The sequence below is a fragment of the Phyllostomus hastatus genome, unplaced genomic scaffold (assembly GCF_019186645.2).
Source record: "Phyllostomus hastatus isolate PE091 unplaced genomic scaffold, TTU_PhHast_1.1 phas_contig_17, whole genome shotgun sequence".
Classification (NCBI taxonomy): domain Eukaryota; kingdom Metazoa; phylum Chordata; class Mammalia; order Chiroptera; family Phyllostomidae; genus Phyllostomus; species Phyllostomus hastatus.
This window is the reverse complement of record NW_025333664.1, coordinates 16526241-16551378: the sequence shown is the minus strand read 5'-3', so window position 1 is coordinate 16551378 and position 25138 is coordinate 16526241. Positions and strand designations below refer to the sequence as shown.

The 25138-nt window shown below is 59.5% G+C and overlaps 1 protein-coding gene across 1 annotated transcript in view; it reads left to right on the top strand.

Moving 5' to 3' along the window:
- The window catches only part of VSTM2L (V-set and transmembrane domain containing 2 like), a 32062-nt gene extending 7172 nt beyond the window's left edge, over window positions 1–24890 (top strand). The window contains exons 2-4 of the mRNA XM_045833296.1: window positions 12723–12892; window positions 14540–14590; window positions 23513–24890. Coding sequence (XP_045689252.1) covers window positions 12723–12892; window positions 14540–14590; window positions 23513–23785 — 494 coding nt within the window. The 3' untranslated portion in view covers window positions 23786–24890. The remainder of the gene's footprint in view (window positions 1–12722; window positions 12893–14539; window positions 14591–23512) is intronic.
- The last annotated feature ends 248 nt before the right edge of the window (window positions 24891–25138 follow it).

The following is a 25138-nucleotide window of genomic DNA, read 5'->3' as shown; positions in this document are numbered from 1 at the left end:
GGGCTCCCAGCCCAGAGGATGCCTGGCTTCCCACAGGGGATGTGGCAGGGGCGGGTCCTTTGCAGTCCTCTGTGTTTGGGGGGCGGGCAGTGACTCCTTTGTGACTTCACTTCAGCTCCGAGTTCAAGTGCCAGAGCTGGGGCAGGGGAAATGGACCTTTGGTTTTTATCCACCCTCCCCTGCTCTGCCGTCTGGGCGGCTGGCAGGCCCCTGGGCCTCAGTTTCCCCATCTGTACCCCCCCTCTGTCCTTTGTCCTGCAGTCAGCAGGTGAGGGGGGCCGGTGGTGCAGCTCTTGGTGCTCAGCCCTCGGGGTGGGGGGGAGCCCTCGGGGGTCTGTGAACCGAAACACCAGCCAGCGGGCCAGCGTTCATGCAGCATTTTCTGAGCTGAGCGCCTCCCCTCCCTCCTCTCACTTACTCCTCAGATGCCCTGTGGGGTGCGCACTCCCCTTTCACAGACGAGGACACTGAGGCTTGCGGGGGTGGGGCCGCCTGCGTGAGCACAGCACAGAGACCGTTGAATGGCAGAGCCAGGCTCGAGCCGGGCTGGCGGACTCCAGGGCCGCCGTGCTCCGCCGGCTCCTCCGCCCTGCTCCTGGCTGCCGGAGCAGGTGGGCGTGTGGGCAGGCGCTCTGTTCCGCAGCGGCGCCCTGGCTTCTTCCTCCGACTCTCTCAGGGCTCCCGATGCCAAAGTGCTGAGCGGGCGGCGTCTGGCGCAAAGAGCTCGGGTCTGAGAGTCCAGGCTCCGGGTCAGTGGGAGGTGGCGGGAGCCTCGGGGCATGCGTGTGTGACCCCGGACGCACCTGCCTGGGCGTCCCCGTCTGAGCCAGTGTCTGGAGTGAGTGTGTTTGGGTGACTGACCATGTGTGATGCGAGGCGCCCGTGGCAGGGTGGGCAGGAGCCTGGGCGGTCTGTAGCGTCCTGGCCAGGCTGGCTTCCGCTGCCCGGCGGCCTTTGCTTCAGGCCCAGCCTCCCCGCCCCCTGCAAGCTGCTGCCCTTGGGACGGAGCGCGGAGGCTCTGGGAGCATCTGGAAGGTGAGGGCTGAGCTGGGAGACGGGGCCTCGCTCAGAGCTATCAATGTGGGAGGTGGCGGTGCCCATCTGTGGCAAATGTCTGCCTGCCCCTGGCTCTCTGGATCTTTCTCTCCCCTGGTGTGTGTGTCTCTGCCTCTGTCTCTGACTCCCTCTCCGTCTTTCTTTGTCCCTTTCTCTGTGTCTGCTGTGCCCACCTGCCTCTCCTCTCCTCCGTCCTCCCTTTCCCTCCGTCTCTGCACGCACACGCACACCCCCTCCTTAGGATGCCACCTCCGGATTCCACATGCATAGATTCTGGGTATCACTGTGGCTCCCACACGAGAGGCAGGCACTCAGGAATGTCAGTCGAGTGAATGAAGTGAACAAAAGAACGAATGACCAAATGGTGAAGCCGCAAGGGGCCCTGGAGTTTGTCTAGACTGCTGGCTCCTAATTATTTGGGAGGTCGCAGTCCTCTTGAGAATCTGATGAGAACTGGATCGTTTCCTCAGACACACGCCACCTTGTTATGCTGGGTGTTCCTGGGTTTGTAGAGGCCCCAAAGCCCACCGGTGGTCCCCAGGAGAAGCAGCCTTCATTTCACCGGGGGTGGGGGTGGTGGGAGGACTGTCCAGGGGACGATGGGAAATGCTGGGGCGTGTGCACGTGCTTGTGTGTGTGGGTAAGTACACGGCGTCCTTTCTAATACCTGAGCACACCAAGCTCCCTCCTCCTCGGGACCTTTCCCCGGGCGTCTCCCTCCCTGGCAGCGTCTCTCCTGCCTTCTGGCTCTCTCCCATCCTTCCTGCAGCTCCTCAGAGGGGCCCATGGTCCTCCTGTCAGAGCCTCGCAGCCATCGCCCCATCTGGCACCCGAAGCACCCATCAACATACCCATCTTGCAGAGGAGGAAACCGAGGCCTAGAGAGGAGCAGTGGGCCAAGGGCCCCACACCTAGTTCAGAGCGAGGGAGCAGAGCCCAAACTTTGCTTCACCCCCAGCCTGGCATGTTAAGGGTGTCCCTGAGGGTTGGGGGTCTTGACTGAACACCCTTTCTTAGGACCCTTAGGCTCCGCTCCCAGCTGAGGGCGGGGAAGGCGAAAGCAGAGGGCAGGGTGTCTGTTTTGCTTTGTGAGGTTTTAAAAAAATTATTTCCAGCCTTGGAGGCGGCAGCAATTACGGCTGGCTCACTGGGGAGCTGTTTGCTGGCTGTCATCAGCCCCGGAAAAGGGTCCCTAATGGAGGCCTGGCGGCCAGAGCGCGCGGTAGTGGAAATGGCACTCAAAGCAGAGCAGCACTAATGGTCCCAGGTGGGCAGAGGCGAGGGGAGGAGGGCAGGCTGGCTGTCAGCCGAGGCGAAGCCCTCTGGGGCAGGGGCCCTGAGGCTCACCGGCTGGTCTCTTTATGCCCCCCCCCACCCCCAGAGACCCCAGCAGTGGAGCCTGAACTCCAGCTGGGTGCTGGGTGCCCTGAGCCCCATGCCGGCTCTGCTGCTTCTGTTAAATCCCCTCCTGGGCAGAGGCAACAGTAAGTGCAAAGGCCCTGGGGGAGGGGCAGAACCCTTCAGCTAGTTCTGGTTCTCTTCTCTGGCTCTAGAATAGTCCTTGTGCTTGAAAAGGCCAGACCAAGCCAGCCCTCTAGGTGAGGAAAAGGGAGGTGGGGATGGAGAAGCTGGAGCAAGACCACCCAGGGCGAGGCAGCCTGGTCACCACCACCATTGCCACACTCCACGGAGCCTACCACATGCCAGACGCTTACAGGTGTCTATGGTCCCATTGAGCCCCCAAGTACCCATTGTACAGGTGGGAAAACTGAGGCTCAGAGATCAGCCTGCAGTTGGGGTTCAGATCTGGGTCAGCCTGATTCCAGAGTCCATGTATTTATGCCGCAGTATTGGGTTTCCCAAACACACCTGGGCAGGAGGGTGAGGGGCTGGGAAGTGGGGGGCTGGGTTCCACCCGAGTCAGGTTCTGTGGGGGGAGGGGTGGCACAGCCACTCTACTCTCTGCCCCTGCCTACAGGGCAACCCATTCTGCTGGGCAGCATCCCTGGGCTCTGCCTCAGTTTCTCTCCTCCTCTCCGCCTCTGTCCTGGTTTTCTGGTGCCGTCATCTTTGTCTCCCTGCCTCGGCTCTGTCCCCACGGCCCTGGCCCTCCCTGGCTCCGCCCCGGGTGCCTCCCCCCACCTCTCACTTTCCTCCCCCTTCTCAGTGGGCCCTGGGGATGCTCCTGTCTGGGCTCTGGGGCCCCTGCTTACCCATGTGGCTGACGCAACCTCCCTTTGCTTCTTCCTCTGTTCACCCCTCTCTGCCTCTGGCAGGCAGCCTGGATGAGGACAGCCCGGGCTTGGGGCTCACGTCCTGTTCCCCACTCAGCCTCTCTGAGCCTCACGGGCTGGCCCCTCCGTGGGCCTAGCCCGCTGCCTTTGCGGGATGCTCAGGGGAGGATGAAGAGAGATGCCCATTTGCCCCCAGCTCCCTGCACACTGCCGCCCTTGCCTCCCTCCCTCCCTCCCTCCCTCCCTCCCGGCCCCTTCGCTCCCTATATAGCCCAGTCATGCGGGAAGCAGAGACAGGAATTCCACTGGGGAAACCTGCTCCACTCCCACACTCCTGCCGGTGCCAGGATATTTTCACTCTCCTCAAATCTCCCCAGATTTGCAAGTCCGCCGCTGTCTCCCTCAATATGTGCGCTGGCCTGGGGAGCACCCTGCCCCCAGCCCCGGGTGCCCGCGCCGCTCCCCTGGCTGGGTCAGGGCTGCCTGGCCGGGGACCTGGGCAAGCCCCCACTCTCTCTGTGCCTCAGTTTCCCCATCTGTAAGATGAGAATGATGGTAGTGGCTACTTCCATGTCATTGTGGGGGTTTGGTGAGATATTTTATTCAAGAAACACTTCCTTAAAAAGGCATGAAATATGATATCTGCTACAATGTGGATGAACCTCAAAAACATTATGCTAAGTGAAAAAAGGCAATCCTAAATGACCCCAGATTTTATGATTCCGTTGATGTGAAATATTCAGCACAGGCGAGTCCAGGGAGACGGGAGGAGACTGGTGGTCAGTGGGGGGGTGGAGAGCGGTGGCTTAATGGGCACGGGGTGGAGGGGGGCCCTGGGGGGAGGGTAGCAGCCGTTGGGGACGACAGGGAGGTGGTGGCTGCACAGTGATGTGAACGCACTAAATGCCACCGAGTTGTTCACCTTAAAAGGGTTGATTTTATGTTCTGTGAATTCCACTTCAGCTGAAACTAAGTAAATGAGGAAACACCTCTACAGCACATACTTTGCACCGAGTAGTCCACTTTAGAAGTTTCAGAGCATTTAATGCTAACAATAGTCCTTTGAGGCAGTTGTTACTCTTGTCCCTGTTTTTCAGACGAAGAAACCAAGGCACAGCGTCAGCAGCCACTGGGCACAGAGTAAGTGCCCAAAAACGTCCGCTGTGTTCATTTTCACTGGACCGGACAGCCCCCCTTCCCAGTCAGCAGGGGCTGGGCAGGGACTCCAGAACGTGCTCCTGTGTGTCTAACGTGGCAGGGAGCCCTGGCCGGTGTGGCTCAGTGGGCTGGGCATCGTCCTGCAAACCGAAAGGCCACCAGTTCGATTCTCAGTCAGGGCGCATGCCTGGGTTGCGGGTTTGGACCCAGATGGGGTTTCTCTCTCTCACATCGATGTTTCTCTCCCTCTCTTTCTCCCGCTGTTCCCTCTCTCTAGAATCAACTAAAAAAAGAAAAACTCAGCAGGGCTGTGGGCAGAGGCTCCACTGCGTCTCGCACCCTGAACCAGGCTCTTTGCGTGCATTAGTTCATTGAATCCTCAGGGTCAGCCTTGAAGCCCTGACACGTGGGGGGGCCGAAGCTCAGAGAAGTGAAGCAACTTACGCAAAACCACAGAGCAAGTCAGGGCAGAGCTGCAACTTGTATCCTCGCCTCCAAACCCTGGGCTCCACCCTCCCCACACTGGGTCCCCCTCCCCTGGGGCCCCTCCCCCTTGAGCCCACAAGGCCGACACTCCTGTGCGCAGAGCAGGGGCGAGCCCTGAGGCTGCGGAGAGGAGCAAGGCCTCCGAGTGCAGGAAAGTCAACAGCTCCCCGGCAGGGCTGACGTTTTTTTCGATGCCTCCTATTTCATTCAAAATTCATAAATTTTGTATTGTATTCCATAATATATTCATGTTTGTTTTAAGACAAAAATAATGCGTTTTCCCCATTTGGGGAGAGAAACCATTGCCTCAGGAAGTTCCTTGCCCTGTCTGCGCAGCAAAGACGTGAGGGAGTCCTCCATTCATTCCTTTGTTCATTCACTCCTCGGGAGGGTGCTGGTGGGGGGTGGCGGGGGAGGCTTCCAGGTATAGGGGCGGCACAAGCAACGTGGGGAGGTGGGTTGGGCCGGTGGCCCAGGAAGCCCCAGCCTGTGACAGTGGTGGAGGCGGCTGCCCCCCGCGCCCCCGCCCCAGGTCATGGTGTGGAGGGTGCCAACCTGCCTCCCAACCTCTTCTCATCGAGAAGGAAGTCTGCTATGAGTTTAACGCCTCCCCCTCCCCCATGTCCCCCGGTTAATGAGAGAACAGGGAGATTGAGGCTTGTAGCCTTCGATAAACAACCTTTCCTAGCTAGAATTTACGGACGCTGTTTGGTTTTCATGGTGTTTATTTTTACGGTTACCCTCTGTTTATGGCAAGTGGTGCTGATTTTCCATTTATGGTAGTAATAAAAGCCTCCTTTTAAGCTGAAATTTTTTAAGTAAAAAGGGAAAGATGCTTTGAAAATAAATATCAAGTAAATTATAGTGTAGGTGATACAGGGATCCTACAGAAATGGTGGAGGTGGTCCCCGAAAGGTTGAACTCGGGAGACCCTCTCTCTAGGCTGCCCTTTCCTGTTCTGAGCTCCCCGACTGTTCAGACCCCACTCAGCCTTCAAATTCAAGAACGCCCCCTCCTCCGAGGAGCCTTCCCTGACTCTCCAGGCAGACATAGGCCCGCCTTTCTCTCTCCCAGCACTGCCACCTCACACGGCTATGTGAATGGTGCACACCCAGAACAACTGTCCATGGTGACCCAGGCTCAGTCCCTGGCGCTCGCTGTTCGCATGACAGTCACGGTCTGTCTGTGTGTGTCCTGTGGGCTGCAGGCTCCTCGAGGGCCGGGGCCTGGCAGGGGCCCAGGATGGCTGATCTCTCATCCTTGAGCCTCTGCAGCGTGTGGAGGCCAGCGTGCTCCCGCTAAGCATGCAGCAGTTCCTGAAGCTTTTGTACAAAAGGCCTTTCTCTCCGCTTCTGGAGAAGAGGCAGATTTGTGCACTCCAAGATGAAACAGCCCTCTGCCGACTCACCCCTCGGTCCCTCTTGCTGCAGGCAGCTGCCAGAAGCCAGGGGCTGCCCAGGAGCAGCCGGAGAACCTCGGTGCCCGCCACCCCCCCCAGGCCCACCCATCCTGGCAGTCCCTCAGCACCCATCCCTGGGGAGGAGGGGCTCTGGCTGGCCCCTGCTTGCTCGGGCCCTGAGGGCTTTTCTGGGTGCTCCTCTAATGGACATTTTACGTCTCCTGATTTCAGGGGTGCAGGGAGACCCACAGGGGAGCCGGGGCTTTAGTCAGCACTGCCTCTGTAGGCCTTCCCCCCTGTTCTGCCCCCCCTGCTGGGAGTTAAGGCGGCCACATACCCGTCCAGCCCCAGCACCCAGCGGAGCCGGGCACAGAGCAGGCTCTCTGGGAATGGCCTCTGTCACAGGGTCACACTTGTTCATGCTGGAGGACAGTGAGAGCTTAGAGAGGACTCTGGCTTTGGCTGGAAAACTTTGCGGTCAGCCTTGGGGTTGAAATCTGACTTTGTTCCTTCATGCTGTTTGACCTTGGACAGCTACACCTGGTCTCTGAGCCTTGGTCCTCCTCCTGTGAAATGGGGCTGACGACAAATAGTACCACCTTCTCGAGTCTTTGGGGCGGGGTTGGGGCGGTGAAGTGGGGTCTGTGTACAGCATCTGGCACGTGGGCGGGGCTTTCTTCCTGCGACACCAGAGCAGGGGAGGGGCCCCGGTGGCTCCAGGTTCTCTGGGCCTCTGTCTCTCCACCTGTAACGAAGGGACAGTGGTCTGAGGGTTGATTAGGTGGGGTCAGGCACACCCACCTTCTGGCCTGTGGTGGGTGTCTGATCGGGAAGGCGATCCCAGGGGTCGATGGGGCCGGGCTGTGGGCCTCGGGTCGGACTGGGGGGCGAGCTGCCGCAGAAGTGGCCACGGCCCTTCCTGCGTGGCTGGTGTTTATCTGTGACCCTGTTTCACCCTTGGGTGCGTTTGACAACTTTATGGGTCCCCTCCAGGCGCCACCAGCATGCCTGTCGGTTTGGCTGGGCACCCCCTCGGCTGGGCTGCGTGGGCCACACTGGGCTTGGGCGCCAGAGGTCCTGAGGGCCACAGGGAGGGCGGGTGAGGGGGGCGCCGCTCTGCTGGGTCCTGGTTCAGAACCTCCCCGGTTGCCTGGGTCCGTGTGGCTGTCCCCATCCCTCAGCTTGTGAGTGCGATCCCCCCAACAAACTAGTCTGGCACACAGTAGGTGGCCAATAAGTGTTGTGTGAATGAATGACTGGATGAATGAATGATAGGTCTTTTCTTTCTTATAGCTTCTAACGAGTTCTCTGGGTGTTTGTCTTACCTTTCTTTCCCACTGTATTTATTTATTCATTCATTGAGCACAGGCCTAATCGCACCTCCCACGTGCCGGCGCCATGCTAGACAATGCAGTTCCCTGTCCTGGGGGAGCTCCCGGGCCGGGTGGGGGGGGGCACAGACGCCATGTATCTGTCATCCAACCCACTCAAGCAGGGCAGTGGGGGGGACTCAGAGACCGTCGGGGGCACTGGGGAGGGCCTGGGCGGCGGCGTGGCCGAGGGGCCCGCAGGGCGGTGCTGGTCTCTCTGCTCAGCCCTGCTCCTTCCGCCCCCTCCAGCTCCAGCTCTGCCCTGCTTCCCCTGAGTAGGAGCTGCCCCGGCACCGGTCGCCCTGCCCTCGCTCTGGCGAAGACTGGGTCAGTTCCTGCAGACTTCCTGAGGAAGCAGCCTCAGACCAGAGATCCAAAGTTGGCACAGCAGGGAGGGCTGTGCAGAGGGAGCGGAGATTTGGGGCCGAACCAGAAGGTCTGGGATGGGGAACCTGAGCTCAGAGACGGAGGGAGCTGGGGGCTGGGCTGGGACCGCCTGTGCTGGACAGGCCCCCTGGGGCCCGAGTGAGCCCGCTGGCTGTTCAGGGGAGCAAGCGAGGGAGGAGAGGAGGTACAGGATGGACAGATGGGGGGTCATGGGCCCAGGTGTGAAATGCAGACGTCATGTCCACTGCATGATCTAATGAGGCTACAAAAAAGCATCTTTAAAAATCTTTCTGGAGAAGACAGAATTGTGAGCTAGAAGTTGAGAGGAAGGAGAGCTGTGTGTTGAGCACCTACTCTGTGCATGGGGCGTATGTTACCTTATACGATCCTCCCCTGCATCTCTCATTCACTGCTCCCCCCCCGCCCCAGATAAAGAATCTGAGGCTCAGAGAGGTAGAGGGGTTTGTCCCGGTCACACAGCTAGGGGGTGGAAGAACCAGGATTTGAACCCAGACCTGAAGGCAAAGCCCTAGCTGTTTGTGCTGAACCAGGGTCTGGAAGGTTAGGAGGGAGGTCGGGGCCCTGATCTTTAAGGGCAGGCAAGGTTGTCCAGGTTGTCCCCTGCCTTTCCCAGAAGCCAAACCAAGGAGCTCGGGCCAGGGCCACAGGCTGTTTTCTGCAGGTGATGCCCTGCTCACTGGGGCTAGGTTCATCAATATATCCTCCGGCCACCCATTAACAGCAGAAAGGAAGGAGACACTGCGTATATCGAGCCCCTTTCCCCTTCTCCTACAGAACCCTAACCTGTGGGCACTGGTTTTAATGGTCTCCCCAGCGAGCCCGGCCCTGCACGGACCCCGGGGCTGGAGAGCACAATCACATCCTTCTCAAAGATCTGTAATTACACCCGCCTCCCAGGGGCCTGGCTGCGAGGAGCACCGGCAGGGGCGAGGAGGGCTCAGGCACAGGAGAGGAGAGGTGGATTCTTCGTCCTGAACTCGGCGGGCGCACTGACGTGGAGGTCGGGCACTGGGGGGCTGGAGGGCAGGAGGGCATGTAGGGGATCAGGAGGAGGAGCTGCAGGAGCAAGGTCGAGAAGCTGCAGGCTCCCACTGTGGGGTCCTCTGGGCCTGGGTGTGGATGCAGGGACCTGCTCACTCTGGGGCCTCGGGTGCCTCAGCCTTCCCATCTGAGAAATGGGCATCGTAATGGTCACACCTACTCCGTGGCAGGACATGGAGCAGGAGGAAATGTATGTAAGGGGCTCAGCCTGGGCCCGGCTCGAAGCAAGAACTCCATGTTTACTAGAGTTTGCCTCCGCGTCATCCAGGTTAGGACGGAGCGGCTGCCGGTTTCTGGCGCTGACAGGATGCCCTCACCTCACTCACAGAGTCAGGAGAGGGAGCAGGAACCTCTGCCAGTTCGAGCTGCCCGCCTTCAGTGGAGGCGGAAGGAACTGAGCTGCCCTTCCTTAGAGGTGTGCAAGGGGGGATGCAGAAGGGCGGAGCCTCGTGGCTCAATTTCACCTGGTAATTCAGATTTTTAAAAATATCTTATTTATTTTTAGACATAGGGGAAGGGAGGGAGAAAGAGAGGGAGAGAAACATCGATGTGTGGTTACCTCTCATGCACCCCACCACACACACTGGGGACTTGGCCTGCAACCCAGGCATGTTCCCTGACCAGGAGTCGAACCGGCGACCCTTTGGTTCGTAGGCTGGTGCTCAACCCACTGAGCCACACCAGCCAGGGCTTAGACCAGATTCTGATGGAGGCTGATGGACCCCTGAGTCTTGGTCACGAGGGCTGGTCAGACATAGGTTCAAAACCCAGCTCTGTGTGAATCTTGGGCAAGTCACGTCATCTTTCTGAACCTCATTCTCCTCATCTGTCAGGGGTAGTGAGTAGATTAGAGAGTATTAGAGAGAGTGTCTGCACAGTGCTAGGTACACAATAGATGCTCAATTAATGGTGTGGTTTGTATTTTGTTAAAACAAGGCTCCGGCTTTCCCTTCTTCCTGCCTTGGTTCACACCTCTCCCTTTCTCCTCGCCTCTGCCACCCACCCTTCAGGGCCCGCCTGACTTGTCACCCCCTCCTCCCTCAGGCTTCCCTTCCCCCAAGTAGGGGTGACCCATCGCTCCCCAATGCCTTAGGACGCACATTACTTTCTCCCTCACATGTCTGAGCTGGTGGGGCTCTCGGCCCATGAGTTCTAATCCCCGTGGCGCAAAGGAGCAATTAGGCTCTGAGAGGAGGAGAGATTCTCTCAAGGTCACGCAGCAAGTCTGTCGGCAGGAACGGGCTCCGTCCTCCATCCCGGGCTCCTCATCCTGCGCCCTGGTGCTTTCCTGCAGACACGGCTCCTCCCCGAGTGGTGGGGCGGGGGTCCCTGGGGTGGTGCCCGGAACAGGCTCACGCTGCCACCCGTGAACAGGGAACGCAGATATGCCTTCAAAGGCCCAGAGCCTCAGTGTCCTCCCTTGTCCTGCGGACATACTGCCCTCTGCACTACTAAAATTGGAGCCAATGCACTCTGAGGGGCCTCCCGTAACCCGCCCCACCTAGGCGGCTCCTCACAGGGTCCGATGGGATCAGAGAGAGCTTGGGACCAGGGCCCACTGTGGGGGAAGAGCTGGTGGCCACACCTACAGCCAACTCACCCGGCTTGGAGCTGGACTTTTTCTCTATCTTCTGACCAAAAGCCCCTCCCCCTCCTGGCTCACCTCCTCTGGGAAGCCTCCCCTGATTACCTCAGCCTGGGTGAAATGTCGCCTCTGTGCTTGCCCAGGCCTTGCACCCAGAATAAAACAGACTCGCCCTCCTGCCCCACAGGGCCTTGTAAGGTTGGCCACTTGGATTGTTTCTTTTTGAGGAAAAAAAAAGAGCTTTACAACCAAAATAGTTGGGATTCTCCAGGAAGAGTATGGTCTTGGGAGTCAGACACACCTGGGTTCAAGTCCAGGCTGTAAGTGTGGCCTTGGAAGGGTCACTCCCAGGCACTGGGCCTCGGCTGCCTCCTCTGGGCAGTGGGGCTGTGTGAGGGGGAGGGGAGCCCCGGCTGGCACTGTCCTCACTCTCAGGGGTGCTGCCACCCGTGTCCCTGAGCCCCGGGGGTGTGGCTGGTCGACACTGAGGTGCGTGGTGATGGCGTGAAACGCGCACTGGCTTCCCAAGACTCAGCGGGAAAACCATGTAGAATGTCTCCTGAATGGCTTCCATAATTTGAAGTACTGTTTTGGATATTGTGGGTTAACTGAAATACATTATTAAAATTCACTTCTGTTTTAAAACCCTTTTTTGTTTACTTTTTAAAACATGGGTACTAGAGCCTTGAAACCTCCGTGTGCCTCGAACGCGTTTCTGTTCTGTTGGCCAGAGCCCCTGCGAGACCCCCCAGGGTTCCCCGGGCGCCGGGCCAGGTGGGGGCCTGCAGGGCCGCCCGGCGGGAGGGCGGCGGAGACGGAGTCCCTGGGCCACCCGGGCGCTGCCAGGCATCCTTCCAGGACAAGATCATCTCTCGTGAGAAGAGGGAAGAATTCTAATTACAACTCAGGGCAATATTTGTTTGGAGAGACGAGAGACAGAACATATGGTGGGGGGGCCTGGGGACACATCAGGGGGGGTTTGTTTTCTCACTCACCTGGCAGGGGGGCAGGGGGGCAGCCTGTCCTGGGATCTGGTAGGGGGGCTGGGGCGGGGGCACAGGAGGCAGGTGGGGCTCCCGCCACACACCCTGGGGCTTTGGAAGGATGGAGAATGTCCCACTCGTTTGGCACACACAGAGCACCTACCTGCCAGGTGCCAGGAACCGTGTAGCCACGGGAAGCTCGCGGTCCCCGTTCTCCTGGAGCTGTGACGGTGACCAGAGTGGCTGGGAGGTGCGAGTGGGAGGAACCTACTCGGGGTGGTCAAGGCAGCCTGCCTCTTGGGGGATTGAGTTTGAGATGAGCTTTGAATGACTTTTGGGCAAAGAGGAGCCAAGGGAACAGCATTCTGGGCATTGGGAACAGCCAGGGCGAGCGTGAGGTGGAAAGAGGCATATTCCCAGGACAGAGAGAGATCTGGGGGAGGTGGGCAGGGCCCAGCCTGGTGGGCTTTCTCCCCAGTGCATTGGGGGCCAGGGGAGGGCTCTGAGCAGGGGTGGCCTGGTCTGACTTGCCTTTACAAGGACAGTGTGGCTGGTGTGCACTGGGGTTGGGAGTAACCAGGAGGGAACCGGGACAGAGGTGACTGGGGGATTCTGGAAGATTTGATCAGGAGGACAACTTCCTTCCTGGCCTCCTGGCCTCTTTGCTCACCCCTTACAACCCAGCCCTCCTCCGATCCACCGCCCCCTGCGTGAGCCTTCTGTAATGCCCGTGGGCTCTGGGACAGAAGCCCAGCTCCCACAGGGCATCCCGGGCCCTAGGCCAACCCCTTCATCCCTGTGTCTCGCCAGCTGCTGCTGCTGCTACACAGCTGTCTACAGGCCCAGCCCCAGGGGGCTTCTCCAGGTGCCCCACCTGAAGCCAGGCCGTCCCCACCTGCAGGCCTGGAGGCTCCCACTCCCCCCCCCCCACCTGCCAGCACTGGGCCCGCAGGCCTGTCGTTTCCTGAGCCTCGGCCACTCCCCCCCCATTTCTCCGCACAGCCCTGTTCACAGAGACGCCCCACGACATGACGGCGCGGACGGGCGAGGACGTGGAGATGGCCTGCTCCTTCCGCGGCAGCGGCTCCCCCTCCTACTCGCTGGAGATCCAGTGGTGGTACGTGCGGAGCCACAGGGACTGGACCGACAAGCAGGCGTGGGCCTCGAACCAGGTACCGTCCGGGGAGATGAGAGTTGGACTGGGCGAATCCCGCCCCCGCCCCCGGGCAGGGGTGTCCCTGCCTGGCACCTCCTCTGAGGGGTCTGGGCTCCAGCCGGGTCGGTCCTCTGCAGCACCCAGCTGTCCCCCTCCCTTCTTCCTGAAATGGGGGCTTGTCTCAGGGGAGGGGCAGAGCGAGCCTGGGCATGTGCGGTGGGCACAACCAGAAGGACCCTCCAAAGAACGCAGAGTGTAGCCGTGGGAAGCTGGTGGGGAAACTGAGGCCGGAAGCTGGCTCCGGGTTAGGGGCATGGTGGGGCTCCCTGACTCCCCTTCCACCAGCTCTCCAAGCCAGGCGGGCAGTTGTTCAGCAAAGGCCCCTGCAAACACGGGGGCACTGCTGCCGAGGCCTGTCAAAAACACACATGCTTGCACACCCTTTGCACACACGCAGGCACGCGCCTGCCCCCCCGGTCACCGCACACACGTTGGCCTGTACACAAGGACGCGTCCCTCTGGGCACACTGCAGGGCCGGATGCTGTTGGTGTCCCTGCCTGCACAGCGGGGCACACACCACACTTGCCACCAGCTCCACTGCCTGCCCCCCCACCCCCATCACTGCCTGAGGTTTTCTGTGGACAGCAGAGCCCACTGGTCATCAGGACAGGCTGGAGGAGTGCTGTGCCTACAGGCGGCCGATGGGAGCCGGAGGGCACGTCCCCAGCTTCCTCACCCTTGGCCAGGATGGGCAAAGAGCGCTCTCTGCCCTGTTCCCCAGGTGCCCGGCGGGACGGGAGTGAGCTCCAGTTGCCCACCGTGGTCACTGGCTTGATTCCACACCCCCTGCTGGCTTCCTTCCCTTTCTCATCTCGATCCCTCACTCCCCTGGTGGCGGCACCTGGGACTCCCCACTAAGTAAACTACCTGCACTGGAGTCTTTGTCCCCAGAGCTGCATCTGGGGGAACCCAAGTCAAGACACTTCGATTCCCACACTTGTGCATATGCAAATATATGCAAACACATGTCTCCCTACCACCTCATACGTGAACACGTACATTGACACCCCTTCCTGGGCACACATGGCCACGGTCACCCGTTGTCGCAGGTTCGGGAAAGAGCCTCTGACATAGTCACAAATACGCATTGAACTGTCGTGCTCCTGGGGCCCTAGCTCCCCAGCACACAGGCTGAGCAAAGGCCCCAGCAGAGTGGTGCTGGTCTTTGCGCCACTGGGGCGGGTGTGCAGGCAGTGACAGCTGGGCGGGGCTCCGGCGGTGCCACTGCAGACACGCGCTCCTGTGTGCGACACACCGGAAAATGCAACACGTTCACAGATGGACACAGTGGACGGACACTCCTATAGACGCACCAAAAGGACTCACATTTTCCCCTCACACCTACCAACCCCATTTACCCCCCATCCTCGCCCCCCGGTAGCCAAATGCACAGCACACACAGCTTTACGGCACCTCCTTTATCTTCCTTCGCTCTGACTGACTCCCACCCCCTGGGTGGGCACAGAGCTGAGGGACCCCAGGGCCCAGGGGTCCCCAGAGTGTCACCTGCCCCATAGCTGGAATCTGAGCTCTTGTCCGAACCCCCAGCTGGGGGTGCTAACACCTTGTCTCTGCTTTCTCCGCCCCTCCTGCTCCCCGCAGCTAAAAGCATCTCAGCAGGAAGACGCAGGGAAGGACGCGACGAAAATAAGTGTGAGTTCTGATAATGACTTCTCTCAAGCGCTCTAATGGAGGACGCAGCTGTAATTTTAAAAAAATGTTTTTCTGGTCCAGTACAGCAGGGAGCTTGGGCAAGAAGATGGAGGGGAAGAAAAAAAGAAAGGGTGGGGGGTAGGAAATGGCTCTGATCTGTTTTTTAAAAGCCAGAGATTTTCCAAGTTCCCTGAATGACAGGCCCAAAAAAATGACAGGGGGAGAGAAGACGCATCCTCTCCTGTCGGGAGCCAAGGCTGTGTGTGTCCCTGATGCTTCGTGTCTGTCTCAGCAGCGTTTTTTGTTTGGGGAAACCAACAGGGTCTAATGAGAGTGAGCCAGCTCTTTCAGCCCATCATGACAGACAGCTGCAGTGTCTCAGGGTCACTGGGGTCCCTTGGGTGCCCTGGCTCCCCCAGGGGGTGAGGCGGGTGCAGGAGCTATGCAGAAGGGTTGCAGGGCTGGCTGGGCCTTGATACACTGCCTCATTTTTCCATCGCTGCACCTCTCCAGGGAAGGGCACACGTTTGCCCGTTTTACAGGTGTGGCAGCTGAGGCTCAGAGGCTCGCTAGAGGTTGTGGCGTGGGGGAGCTGGCTCAGGCTCTTTGTCTCTGGGCCGTGCTGGAGCCCAGACAGGTGGGGGGCCTGGAGGGAGGGAGGGACAGTTTTTGTGGTGGACATGCTCAGAAGACACGGGCGTGACTGAGAAAGGAGGCGAGAGGGACTGAGTGGAGGAGGGGTCCCAGCCGTGCGGCCAGCCGGGATCGTGCACGGAGCACAGGTCTGCCTGGCAGGAAGCTGGACGCCCACCCCCACCACGCTCAGGAAACTCAGGGGAGGACCGTGTTTGCGTGGGGCGCGGTCCCCGAGTTCCGGCTTGCTCTCCTGCCGCTTCCACAACTGCTGGAGGATGCAGGGAGCTCAGGGCCCCAGGGCCCATCACCCGCAGACACACGGAGGAGCCACAGCGGGTGTCACAGTGTCTCGGGGGCGCTGGGAGGCGTGGCGGGTGCCGCGCCAGGCCCTGGAGGTGACAGAGTAGAGGCAGGGAGGCCTGGGAAGAGGCTCCCACAGCTGCTCAGGCAGGAGGCGGGCGGATGAGAGAAGAGGATCCTCACGGCCTCCACTGCGCTGCTTGCCCCAGGGCCTTTCAGAGCCGGGTCTGGAAATTTGAGCCACTTCCCGTTTAGGGTGGCTGCGGGCCCAGCCCTGCCCGCCCAGTCCCCTCCCCCTCCCCTTCTCTGCCAAGGGCTCGGCCCTGAGTGCTGCTGTCCTGTTTCTGGCTCAAACACCCGCCAGGTGAGCCCAGGCAGGGAGAGACCTCGGTGTACGTTAGTGTGCCCCGCTCGCTGCAACTCTCTCTCCTGTAATTTTGTTTGGGGTTTAAGGAGCATCTCAGGCAAAGAAGAGAATAGGCTAATTGATTTAGAGGATTAGAACTCGAGGCTGCTGGGCCCCACGTGAGGGGAATGCGAAGATGCTAATTAGTGAAATGAAATAAATGGGCTGGGCGTGATTGTGCAATCACTGCGCCCCACCCCGCCCCCAGTGCTGGCGATTCCAGCACCGGCTGGGGCTCCCGGAGTCCGGTTAGGGACCTCGCAGTCAGTCGTAGGCCCTGCTCCTCCGTGGACTGCGGCACGCACGTGACTGTTCCTACGTGCAGGGATGGTTCGTTGGCTGGCACCTGTAAGCCCACGCCCACCCCGGTTCCCTGCAGGCCAGGGTAATCCCAGACTTCTCTCGGTCATGTGCAGAGCTCTGGGCTCCCTGCGCACCCTCTGGGCTCTCTCGTCTTGCTTGACCCGGCTCTCCGCCCTCCCGCCAGCCCTGCTGCCTTTCTGCCTTCTCACAGGCCAGTCCCTCCCTCTGTTCCTCTGGAAAACGGATCCCCTGTCTTCCTTCAGCGCTCAGCTCAGGAAGCCTCCCATTCTCGACCCTGTGACCCAGCTGCACCCCTGCCTTCCCCTGCTGGCTGCATTCCCATGATCCACTCCTGTGACCACTCGGTTCGTGCCTGTGCCCCTGGAGACGGTGGGGCTGGAACTGTTACATTTCCAGAGCCTCGCACAGTGTCTGGCACGCAGTAGGTGTCCCCCCAAAAATGATCAAGTGACTGTCACACACACATACACACGCACTCCTGCCAATGAGGGCTTAACGCAGACAGGTGTGATACATGGCCATGCCACCCTGACACGCACCCCATGCCCGTCCGCGGAGGTGCACAGGTGACGGGAAGGAGTGCAGGACTCGGGCGGGACGGGGTGGGGGGGGCCCAGGCCGTGTTCCGCAGGAGCCAGCCGAGCCAGGCAGGAGTGCCGGCCCAGCAGTCCCCTGTCTTCCAAACACCCCAGTTTCAGTGGAGTGGCTCCTGGCTCCTGGTTTTAACCGTCGGGCCCGAACGTCATCTCTGGAAAACACCACGGAGCCCAACGGTGCAGTCTCCCTGCTGGGCAGCAGCGAGGCTCCGGGGGAAGAAGTCCAGCCAGCTTCCAGGGGCCAGGTGGGGGCCCAGTGACCAGTGTGTGGCACCCTGGCAACCCCGGGGGTTCCAAGAGGCTGGGACACTGGGGCCAGCGGTGAGTGTCCCAGGAGCCAGTCCTGGCTCCGCCTCTGCCGCCTCCCTGCGCCTCCCGTCCCCACTCACTGCTGCCCAGCACCTCTGTGGAAACACTGGGGAAGCTGTGGAGGCCGAGGCTTTGGCTTATGAACGGCAGTGGTCGCTGGAGTGGAGACTCAGCATGAGTATGTGAATCACAAGACTCTTGTCCTTGGCGCAAAGGGGACTGGAGCAGTTGGAGAGGCCCAGCTCCTCCGCAGGAACCGGGAGCGGAGCGGGGGCGGGGCGGGGCGGGGAACCAAGGGGTCCTCTGTGTGGGTGGGAGGACGGCGGGGGGCCTGTGATAATAGTAATAATAACAATGCAGTTAACACTTGCTGAGTGCCTGCCACAGTCAGGAGCTGTGGTGAGTGCTTTCCATGGAGCACCTCACTTAACTCCGGGTCGGGGAGGACCCCTGGCCTTGAGAACACCCCCCTGGGCAGTCTGCGTTTGCTGGAAGGTTCCGCCATTAGGGCCTCGTTGCTGTGGTTCAGGTGGCTTCTCCTGCTTTTTGGCCACATTCAAGTTCTGGATGTTTTTCTTCTGATCTAATGGAAGTTCTTTCTTACGACTGAGGTTAATTTCCTTCCCCTTCACCAGGTTTGCAGGCAGAGATGGTTTCTAGCTTCCTGAGTTTAAGACAAGGTGAAGTTCCCCACACACACCCTTCCCAGGTCGGGTGCCCACCTGCCTGCAGCACCATCAGCCCCTCCCTCAGTCTCACGGAAGTTGTCTGTGCTGTCGATTCGGTCAGTGCAAACTGCTTTAGTCTGAAAGAGCCCAGGGAAGCCTGGTCCCCATGCATGGTGGCCCAGGGCTCTGGCCCCTCATCCTAACCGCCGCCTCCCCTCCAGCCGAACCCTAAAAGGCGGGTGCAGTGTAAGAGGCCTCCGGAAGCACACACCGCAGCCCTGTCGGGAATCTCCGTAAAAGGCAGCTTCCATTTGTCAGGTCGGCCGAGCGTCCCTGCAGGTGAAGCCCCTCCCCTCCGGCCTGGCCTGGCTGGCCCCCTTGGGTGCTGCACAGGTGGATGCTGTGTGGGCAGAGCTGGGGGAGGGGACCGGGACCACTGGAGCAGTCCATGAAGTCTGCATCCTTCCCAAAGCATTATCAGGCCAAGCAGTGGGTCAGGGTACTGTATGATTTTATTTTCCGCTATAGACATTTCTATCTTTTCTGGAGATTCCTGCAGTAATTCACAACACATAGGGCATTAAGTCCCGAAGTCTGCAAGGAAGGCCAGACTCATGTGGAGACAAAAGTCACTCCATCCCTCCTGGGAATCCCTTGAAACATCCTTAGAGCAGCCAGCCTGCGGTGGAGGGGTTGAGGGCTGTGCCTCTGTGAAGGCCAAGGTCACATACACCCGTGCCCTCAGGGTGCTTCCAGTCAGTGAGGGAGATAGACATCAACCCAATAATGACAAGATGAAAAGTCAAATGAAGCTGCAGAGAGCTGCCTGGGAGTCTGAGCCAGGAACAGGACCCGACTTAGCCCGGGAGGCCTGGAGGGCTTCCTGGAGGAGGTGCTCTTTGAAGTGAGCTCTGAAGTGCAGAGGAGTCGACTAGCAGTAAGGGGAACTCTTCTGGGTGTGTGTTGGAGGAACTCCTGGAGGCAGGTGTGGCCGAGGGGAGGTGGGGATGAGACCCCAAAGTACACCCCCTCCTGCCAGCCACTTCAGGGAGCAGTGGAAGGTCGTCTTCTAAGATGCGGGCATTTAGAAAAGATCTGTCTGCTGTGGGAGAAGAGACTGGAAGGGGCCAGACTGACTTAGGGGAGACCAGACAGGCGACTAGGGCAATGACCCAGATGAGAAGCCGGGCCTTGCTTGCTCTGGCCCGCGTGGGAGGGCCTGGGGTCCAGAGAGGAGGGAGAGGCCCATGGTATTTCCAGGCGAGACTGACAGGATTCAGAGGCTGGTTGGGCCTGGGTGTGGCAGCAGCAGCAATGGGAGCGATGACTGGGGAGGGTCAGGCTAGTGCTGTTGAGGCTTCCTGGGCCCCCCCATGAGGGATGGGGTGGCTTGGAGACCCTGAGCCGGAGTCCGAACAAGCCAGTGGCCGGGTGGGGTGGCCGGGTGTGGAGTGGTGGAGCTCTGACAGAGCAGGGCCCGGCCTGGGCGCAGCACCCCCCCCCCCCCGGGGCCACCCTTCACTCTCAGGTCTCGCCCAGGAGGCCGCATGTGGGAAAGGTCTGGCACCAGGGACAGAATTGTCGGAGCTCAACCCCCCCGACAGCCCGGGCCCCTGCTGTGCTGGGGACAGGCCCCGGCCACAGGCGAGCCGCAGGAGGCTGAGCTCCGTCATGGTGTGGACTCGCCTTGTTTCTTTCAGCGTAATTAGGTGCTTAATTGCACCACCAGGGCCTGTCGATGCCTGTGCCGACGTGATTATGATTTACAGTCAGCCTGTGGCGCGGGGGTCTCTTCTCCTGGCCTCTTTAGTCACATCGGACTTCCCGGCCACAGGATTTTTCTGCCCGATTTGTGAAGGATGAAACCCAAGAGGCCGCTTCTGTACCCCTCCCCTCCAGAAGCTGGAGCAGGATGATGAGGCCCCTGCCAGAGGCTGTCTCTGTGAAGGGTCCGGCGCCCCAAAAGCAGGGAGGGTTGGGGGCCTGGGGAATGAGGTGGGGGGGGCAAAAACACAGACCTGAGGTCTCCGGTCATGGGAGGCTCCCTGGGGGTGTGTCTGAGGCCTGGTTCCTGTCACCAGCTCCGGACCCTGGGCAAGTCAGTTCACCTCTCTGAGCCCCCATTTCCCGACCCACCTGGTGGGTGTCCTCGGCGGGCCTGCACCACAGAGTTACTGTGAGGTTTAAGTGAGGCGTGTGAGGCTTTAGCACACCATCTCGCAGGGACCGCGCGCCCCATAATCACGGACTACCAGCACTGCTGTTACTGCTTCTGTCTCGATTGTTTGCCCTGATGGGACTTAAAGGCACAGACCTCCACGGCTGGCCAGAGGGAGCAGTGCCTGTGGGCCCTCCTGCCTTGTCCTGTTAGAGACCAGCTGGCTGTGGTGCTGGGTTACCGGGTGAGGTCTGCATGCTCCTGCGACCCTGAGCCCTTGCGGGCAAGCGCCGGGGTCCGGCTGGTTCGAAGCTGCATTGCCAGCTCCTGGCTCAGAGTGGGCGCTTGATGAATGTGTGTCCGATGAATGGATGATACAGCCCGGGAGAACCAAAGCCAGGGCGCTGTGACTTGTCAGGGACGAGTCCCACCTCCAGCACCCCTGCAGCGTTCCCCATCCCCTCCTCCTCTCTGGGGTGAGGGAGAGCTTTGCTTCTGGAAGGCACCTGTGCTCGCTGGCAGAGGGGTGGGAGGGAGCCGGGGGTCCCCCCCAGGCCTTGGCGTCCTGGGGGTGAGCAGAGGGGTGGGCGAGGGTGGGCCACGCTCCATGCTCCCTCCCTAGGAGAGGCTGCTCCCAGCGCTTCACATTATTACTCCATTAGCGCCTTGTAGGGTTGACAAATGAAGGATAATTAATATCCGTGAGGGAAACAGATGTTGAGGTAATTCATTCCCTGCTGCGCATTTGCAACAGCATCCCCTGCTCCCTGAGAGCCTGGCGGGCCGCAGGGCCTCTCCCTGCCCTTGGTCAGAGGTGATGGAGTCAGCCAGCTGAAGGCCTCCAGCTGGGCCCCGCCCCACACCAGGAGGGCGGCGGGAAGTGTGTCCACTGCTTGCTGTTGGGAAGTTCTGCCTCTGTCCCTCCTCATGCTCCTGCTCTACCATAGCCCATGTTTTGCTGCTTCGTGGGGGATGACGACCAGCCGGAGATGCTCAGGATAAGGGAGGATGAGCCAGGCTCCCTGCTGTGGCCCACCTGCCCTCTTCCCTTCCGGAGCCCAGGAAGCACTGCCACCCCCATGGCCCTGCCAGGTCCTGGTGGCCCTCTGTGGGCCTGTCGCACCATTTGGAGGGACAGACTGCATGGAGTCAGGCGTGGGCTCAGTTCCTAGTACTGCCACTCACGGACTCAGCATCCATGGGAAAGTCACCCCCCTTCTAGAGCCTTAGTTTCACCATCTCTAAAGTGGGTATAATTGTGTGTGTGACCCCCACGTAGAAAGCATGGCATCTGGGTGCCACTTCATTTGGAGAAATAAGGAACTCCAGCGAGCTCATTCATCCCACAAATGTTTTTATTATTGTTGTTATTGTTATTTTACTTACAGGGCGCCAGGCCCTGTGATGGTCCCTAAGATGAACACAATAGATATTCCTGCCCTCGTGGAATTTATAGTTTAGCCAGAGAGAGAGAAAAATCAAGTCAACTGACAAATCAATTAAATGGTTTTCATATTGTGATGACTGCTATGAAGGAGATAAATGGGTTGTGATGGAAGGCTTCTTGGAGGAGGTGATGTTTGAGAATGAATGGGAGTCACACAGATGAAGAGAGATGGGGCATGGCACCCAGCCAGAGAAACCAGCATGTGCAAAAGCCAGAAGGCCACAGGCCTGAGGTCAAAAGAACTGAACATTTGGGAGGAGATAAGAAGAGACCAGGGAGACCAGAGCAGACTCGTGAGATGATTGGAAGTTCCATGCGTGAGTGCCCGGCACAGACTCTGAAACGAACCTGCAGAGTGAATGCACCCGTGGAGACTGTCCTGCTTCCTTCTCTCCCTGGCCTCCTCACTGTAAGGGTGGTCAGTGGGGGTTTCCCCTCCTGGAGCAGGGGCCTGGCCAAGGGCAGACCCACTGATTGTCCTCTCCCACCTGCCAAGGGCAGGGAGGCCAGCAGGGCCCACAGCTGGGGCCCCAGGGCTGGAGCCCACTCAGCTCCCACGTGGGCCTGCTGAGCCCGGACAGGAGCAGGTGGTCAGATCATCCGGAAGGGGGTCGCCAGCCAGCAGTGGGGAACTGATCTCCGACGTTCCGTCTGGGCGGGGCGGGCACTGCAGGAGGCAGGGCCACACAGTAAGAGGGTCTAAGTACCATGGGCCAGGGGAGATTTTTCTAACTTTTTAAATTTTCAATTTGAAAGTTAGATTCACAGGAAGTTACAAATATATGGTCCTCTGTATCCTTCATCTACATTTCCCAGTGATGTATCTTATATAACTGTCCAGCTGCCTTTTTATTCTTTTTTTAAGATTTTATTTATTTATTTTTAGAGAGGGAAAGGAGGGAGAAAGAGAGAGAGAAATATCAATGTGTGGTTGCTGGGGGCCATGGCCTGCAACCCAGGCATGTGCCTGGCTGGGAATTGAACCTGCGATGCTTTGGTTCGCAGCCCGCACTCAATCCACTGAGCTATGCCAGCCAGGGCCTTTTTATTCTTTTAGGTGAAAAAACTCACAATAGCTTTATGTTCACAGCTGACTTACCCAAGTGCCCATCAGCAGGGGGCCTGATAAACACATTGTGGTGTGCTCACACGATGGAATACTACACAGCAATAAAAAAGAACAAGCGGAGACATGCAACAAGGAGAATCTCTTGGATATTGTGTGAAAGAAGCGACACCTGAGAGAGTTGGAGAACAGGCTGAACTAGTCTATGGTGATAGGAGTCAGAGCAGCAGTTAACGCCCCCGTGCGGGGCATGGCGGCGTGGAGTGGTGGGGGCCTGGGGGACGAGTGATGAGGGAGGGCCACAAGGGGGCGCTCTAGAGGGTCGACAGTGGCCCTGCCTTGCTCTGCTTGCGGTCGCACAGGGAGACACTGGAGTAACATTTTATCAAGTGTGCCCTTCGCTGCATATAAGTTAAATTGCAATTTTAAAATAAAATTTAAAACCCCAAAAGAATAAACACAAAACCAAAGTACAAAGACAAATATGACACTTTTGTTCCTCCAACAGACATGCGCAGTTATTAAAGTCCTGATACATTTGTGATCAGCCTTTTTTTTTTTTTTAAGAAATAAAACATTTCGGACTAAGCTAAACAGTCACCTTGCAGCCCACCCCAGGTCCACAGCCTCCCCTGGCCCCAGACAGGAGGCCGCCGCGTTCCTCCCTGCCTGGTTTAAACTTCCGCGCACACGATCTCCCAAACCAATGGAGAGCGTTGGTTTGCGTTTGTTTCCGGAAATGGCACCGCACTTCCTGCGTGGCGCTGAGACGTAACATGCCTGGCGCTAGGGCTTTCTTTGGGTGAACTGACTTCCGCTTATTTATCTGTTCTGTTGATGCACTTTTCAGGTGCCTCTACTTTTGTGCTGTTTAACTCCATGTGCCCTTGTGGGAGTGTCCCTGCACCGCCCCCGCCCCCGCCCCTCCCCCCTCGGCCTGAAGCGGGCTCTCTTGAATGACTTGCCTTCTCACCACCCGACAGCCAGGTCACGGTCTCTCTGTCGCCCCCAGGTGGTCAAGGTGGTGGGCAGTAACATCTCCCACAAGCTGCGCCTGTCCCGGGTGAAGCCCACAGATGAAGGCACCTACGAATGCCGTGTCATCGATTTCAGCGATGGCAAGGCCCGGCACCACAAGGTCAAGGCCTACCTGCGAGTGCAGCCCGGGGAGAACTCGGTCTTGCATCTGCCCGAAGCCCCGCCCGTCGCCCCCGCCCCGCCGCCCCCCAAGCCCGGCAAGGAGCTGCGGAAGCGATCGGTGGACGAGGAGGCCTGCAGCCTCTAGACTGATGCGTGCCCCGCCACCTGCCCACCCCACGCCCCCACGGCCGTACAGAGTGCATGAGGAGCTGCTGGACCGCTGGGGACAGGACGGCCTGGGTCCAGCCGCCTCCCCATCCCCGAGACTGCCTGTGGCCACCACCTGGGCCCTCTGCCCACCACCCCTTTGCTCAGCATGTAAGCCCCGTTCAGCCCTTCCTTTTCAGCTCCCTGAGGTGACCTGGCTTGGAGGAGGTAGCCCTGGGCACCCAGGGGACAACCACCCTGGACGCGGGGACGGGACACCATGCCGGGGCCAGGCTGCCCCCTTCTGTCACCGGCTTCAGTGGCATCCAGTGTTTCGCTTTGCTTGCTTGCCCCCCAATCCTGTCCCTAGCCGGGGCCTCCCAGCCTTACTCTCCCTCCTTCCTACCACCCCCCACTTGGACCTGGGGAGTGGACCGAGACCCCTCCCTGAGTCTGGACTTGGATCTTCTGAGCGGAGCTGGGGCCTCTCCCCTGGCAGAGAGATGGGGTGGGAGCTCCCGGGAGACCCTTGCTCTGGGGCTGTGGCCCATGAGAAGGAGCACTCACAGGGACCCTGGGAGGAAAGGGAGGTGTCCCACTGCCTCCTGGCGGGTCAGTCACTTCAGCCTCCTTATACTTAAGACAAGCTCCCTGTCCACGCTCCAGGGCGGTGGGGGCACCAGGAGCCTCTGCCCCGTTGTGCAGAGGGCTTCCCCCTCAGCCCCAGGGCCCCATGCAGAGTTTCGCACCAGCAGGACCCCTTTGGGGGTCTTTGAGACTCTCCCAGGAGCCCCCTCTGCCAGCTCCCAACAGCCCAGCCCCCTCTTGGGGTCCATGCCAAGTCCACCCAAGGGCCTCGGGCTGTTGGGAACCAAGGGACCCCCATACCAATCCCCTCATAATTCCCGATCAGGGGTTCACCCGCCCCTGGTGATGTGTAAATATTTCTATTGGGCCCAACACTCCCTCAGAGCTGGCTCAAACCTCTGGCCACCCCTCAGCAATGCCCTGGGGGGTGTGGGAGGGGCCACGGGCTTTGCCCAGGGGTGTGTGGGTAACCCTGTATACATGATTCAATCCGTGACTACCAGCCGACCTGAATAAAGTGGTTTAAAGAAACCTCTGGGCAGTGTCTTTTCGGAGCATTTGTGTCTGAGAGCCGTGCAGCGGGGGAGGGGGGAGTGGAGGGGGAGGGCGTGGCCAGCCCACACCCACGCCTCCTGCAGCACCTTCTCAGCCTCCTGCAGCACCTTCTCAGCCTGCCTTCTGCCCCCAGCACAGAGCAAGAGCTGCTGGGGCACAGGGAGAGGGTGAAGGAAAACCAGCATTGGTCCAGCACTAGGCCCTCGAA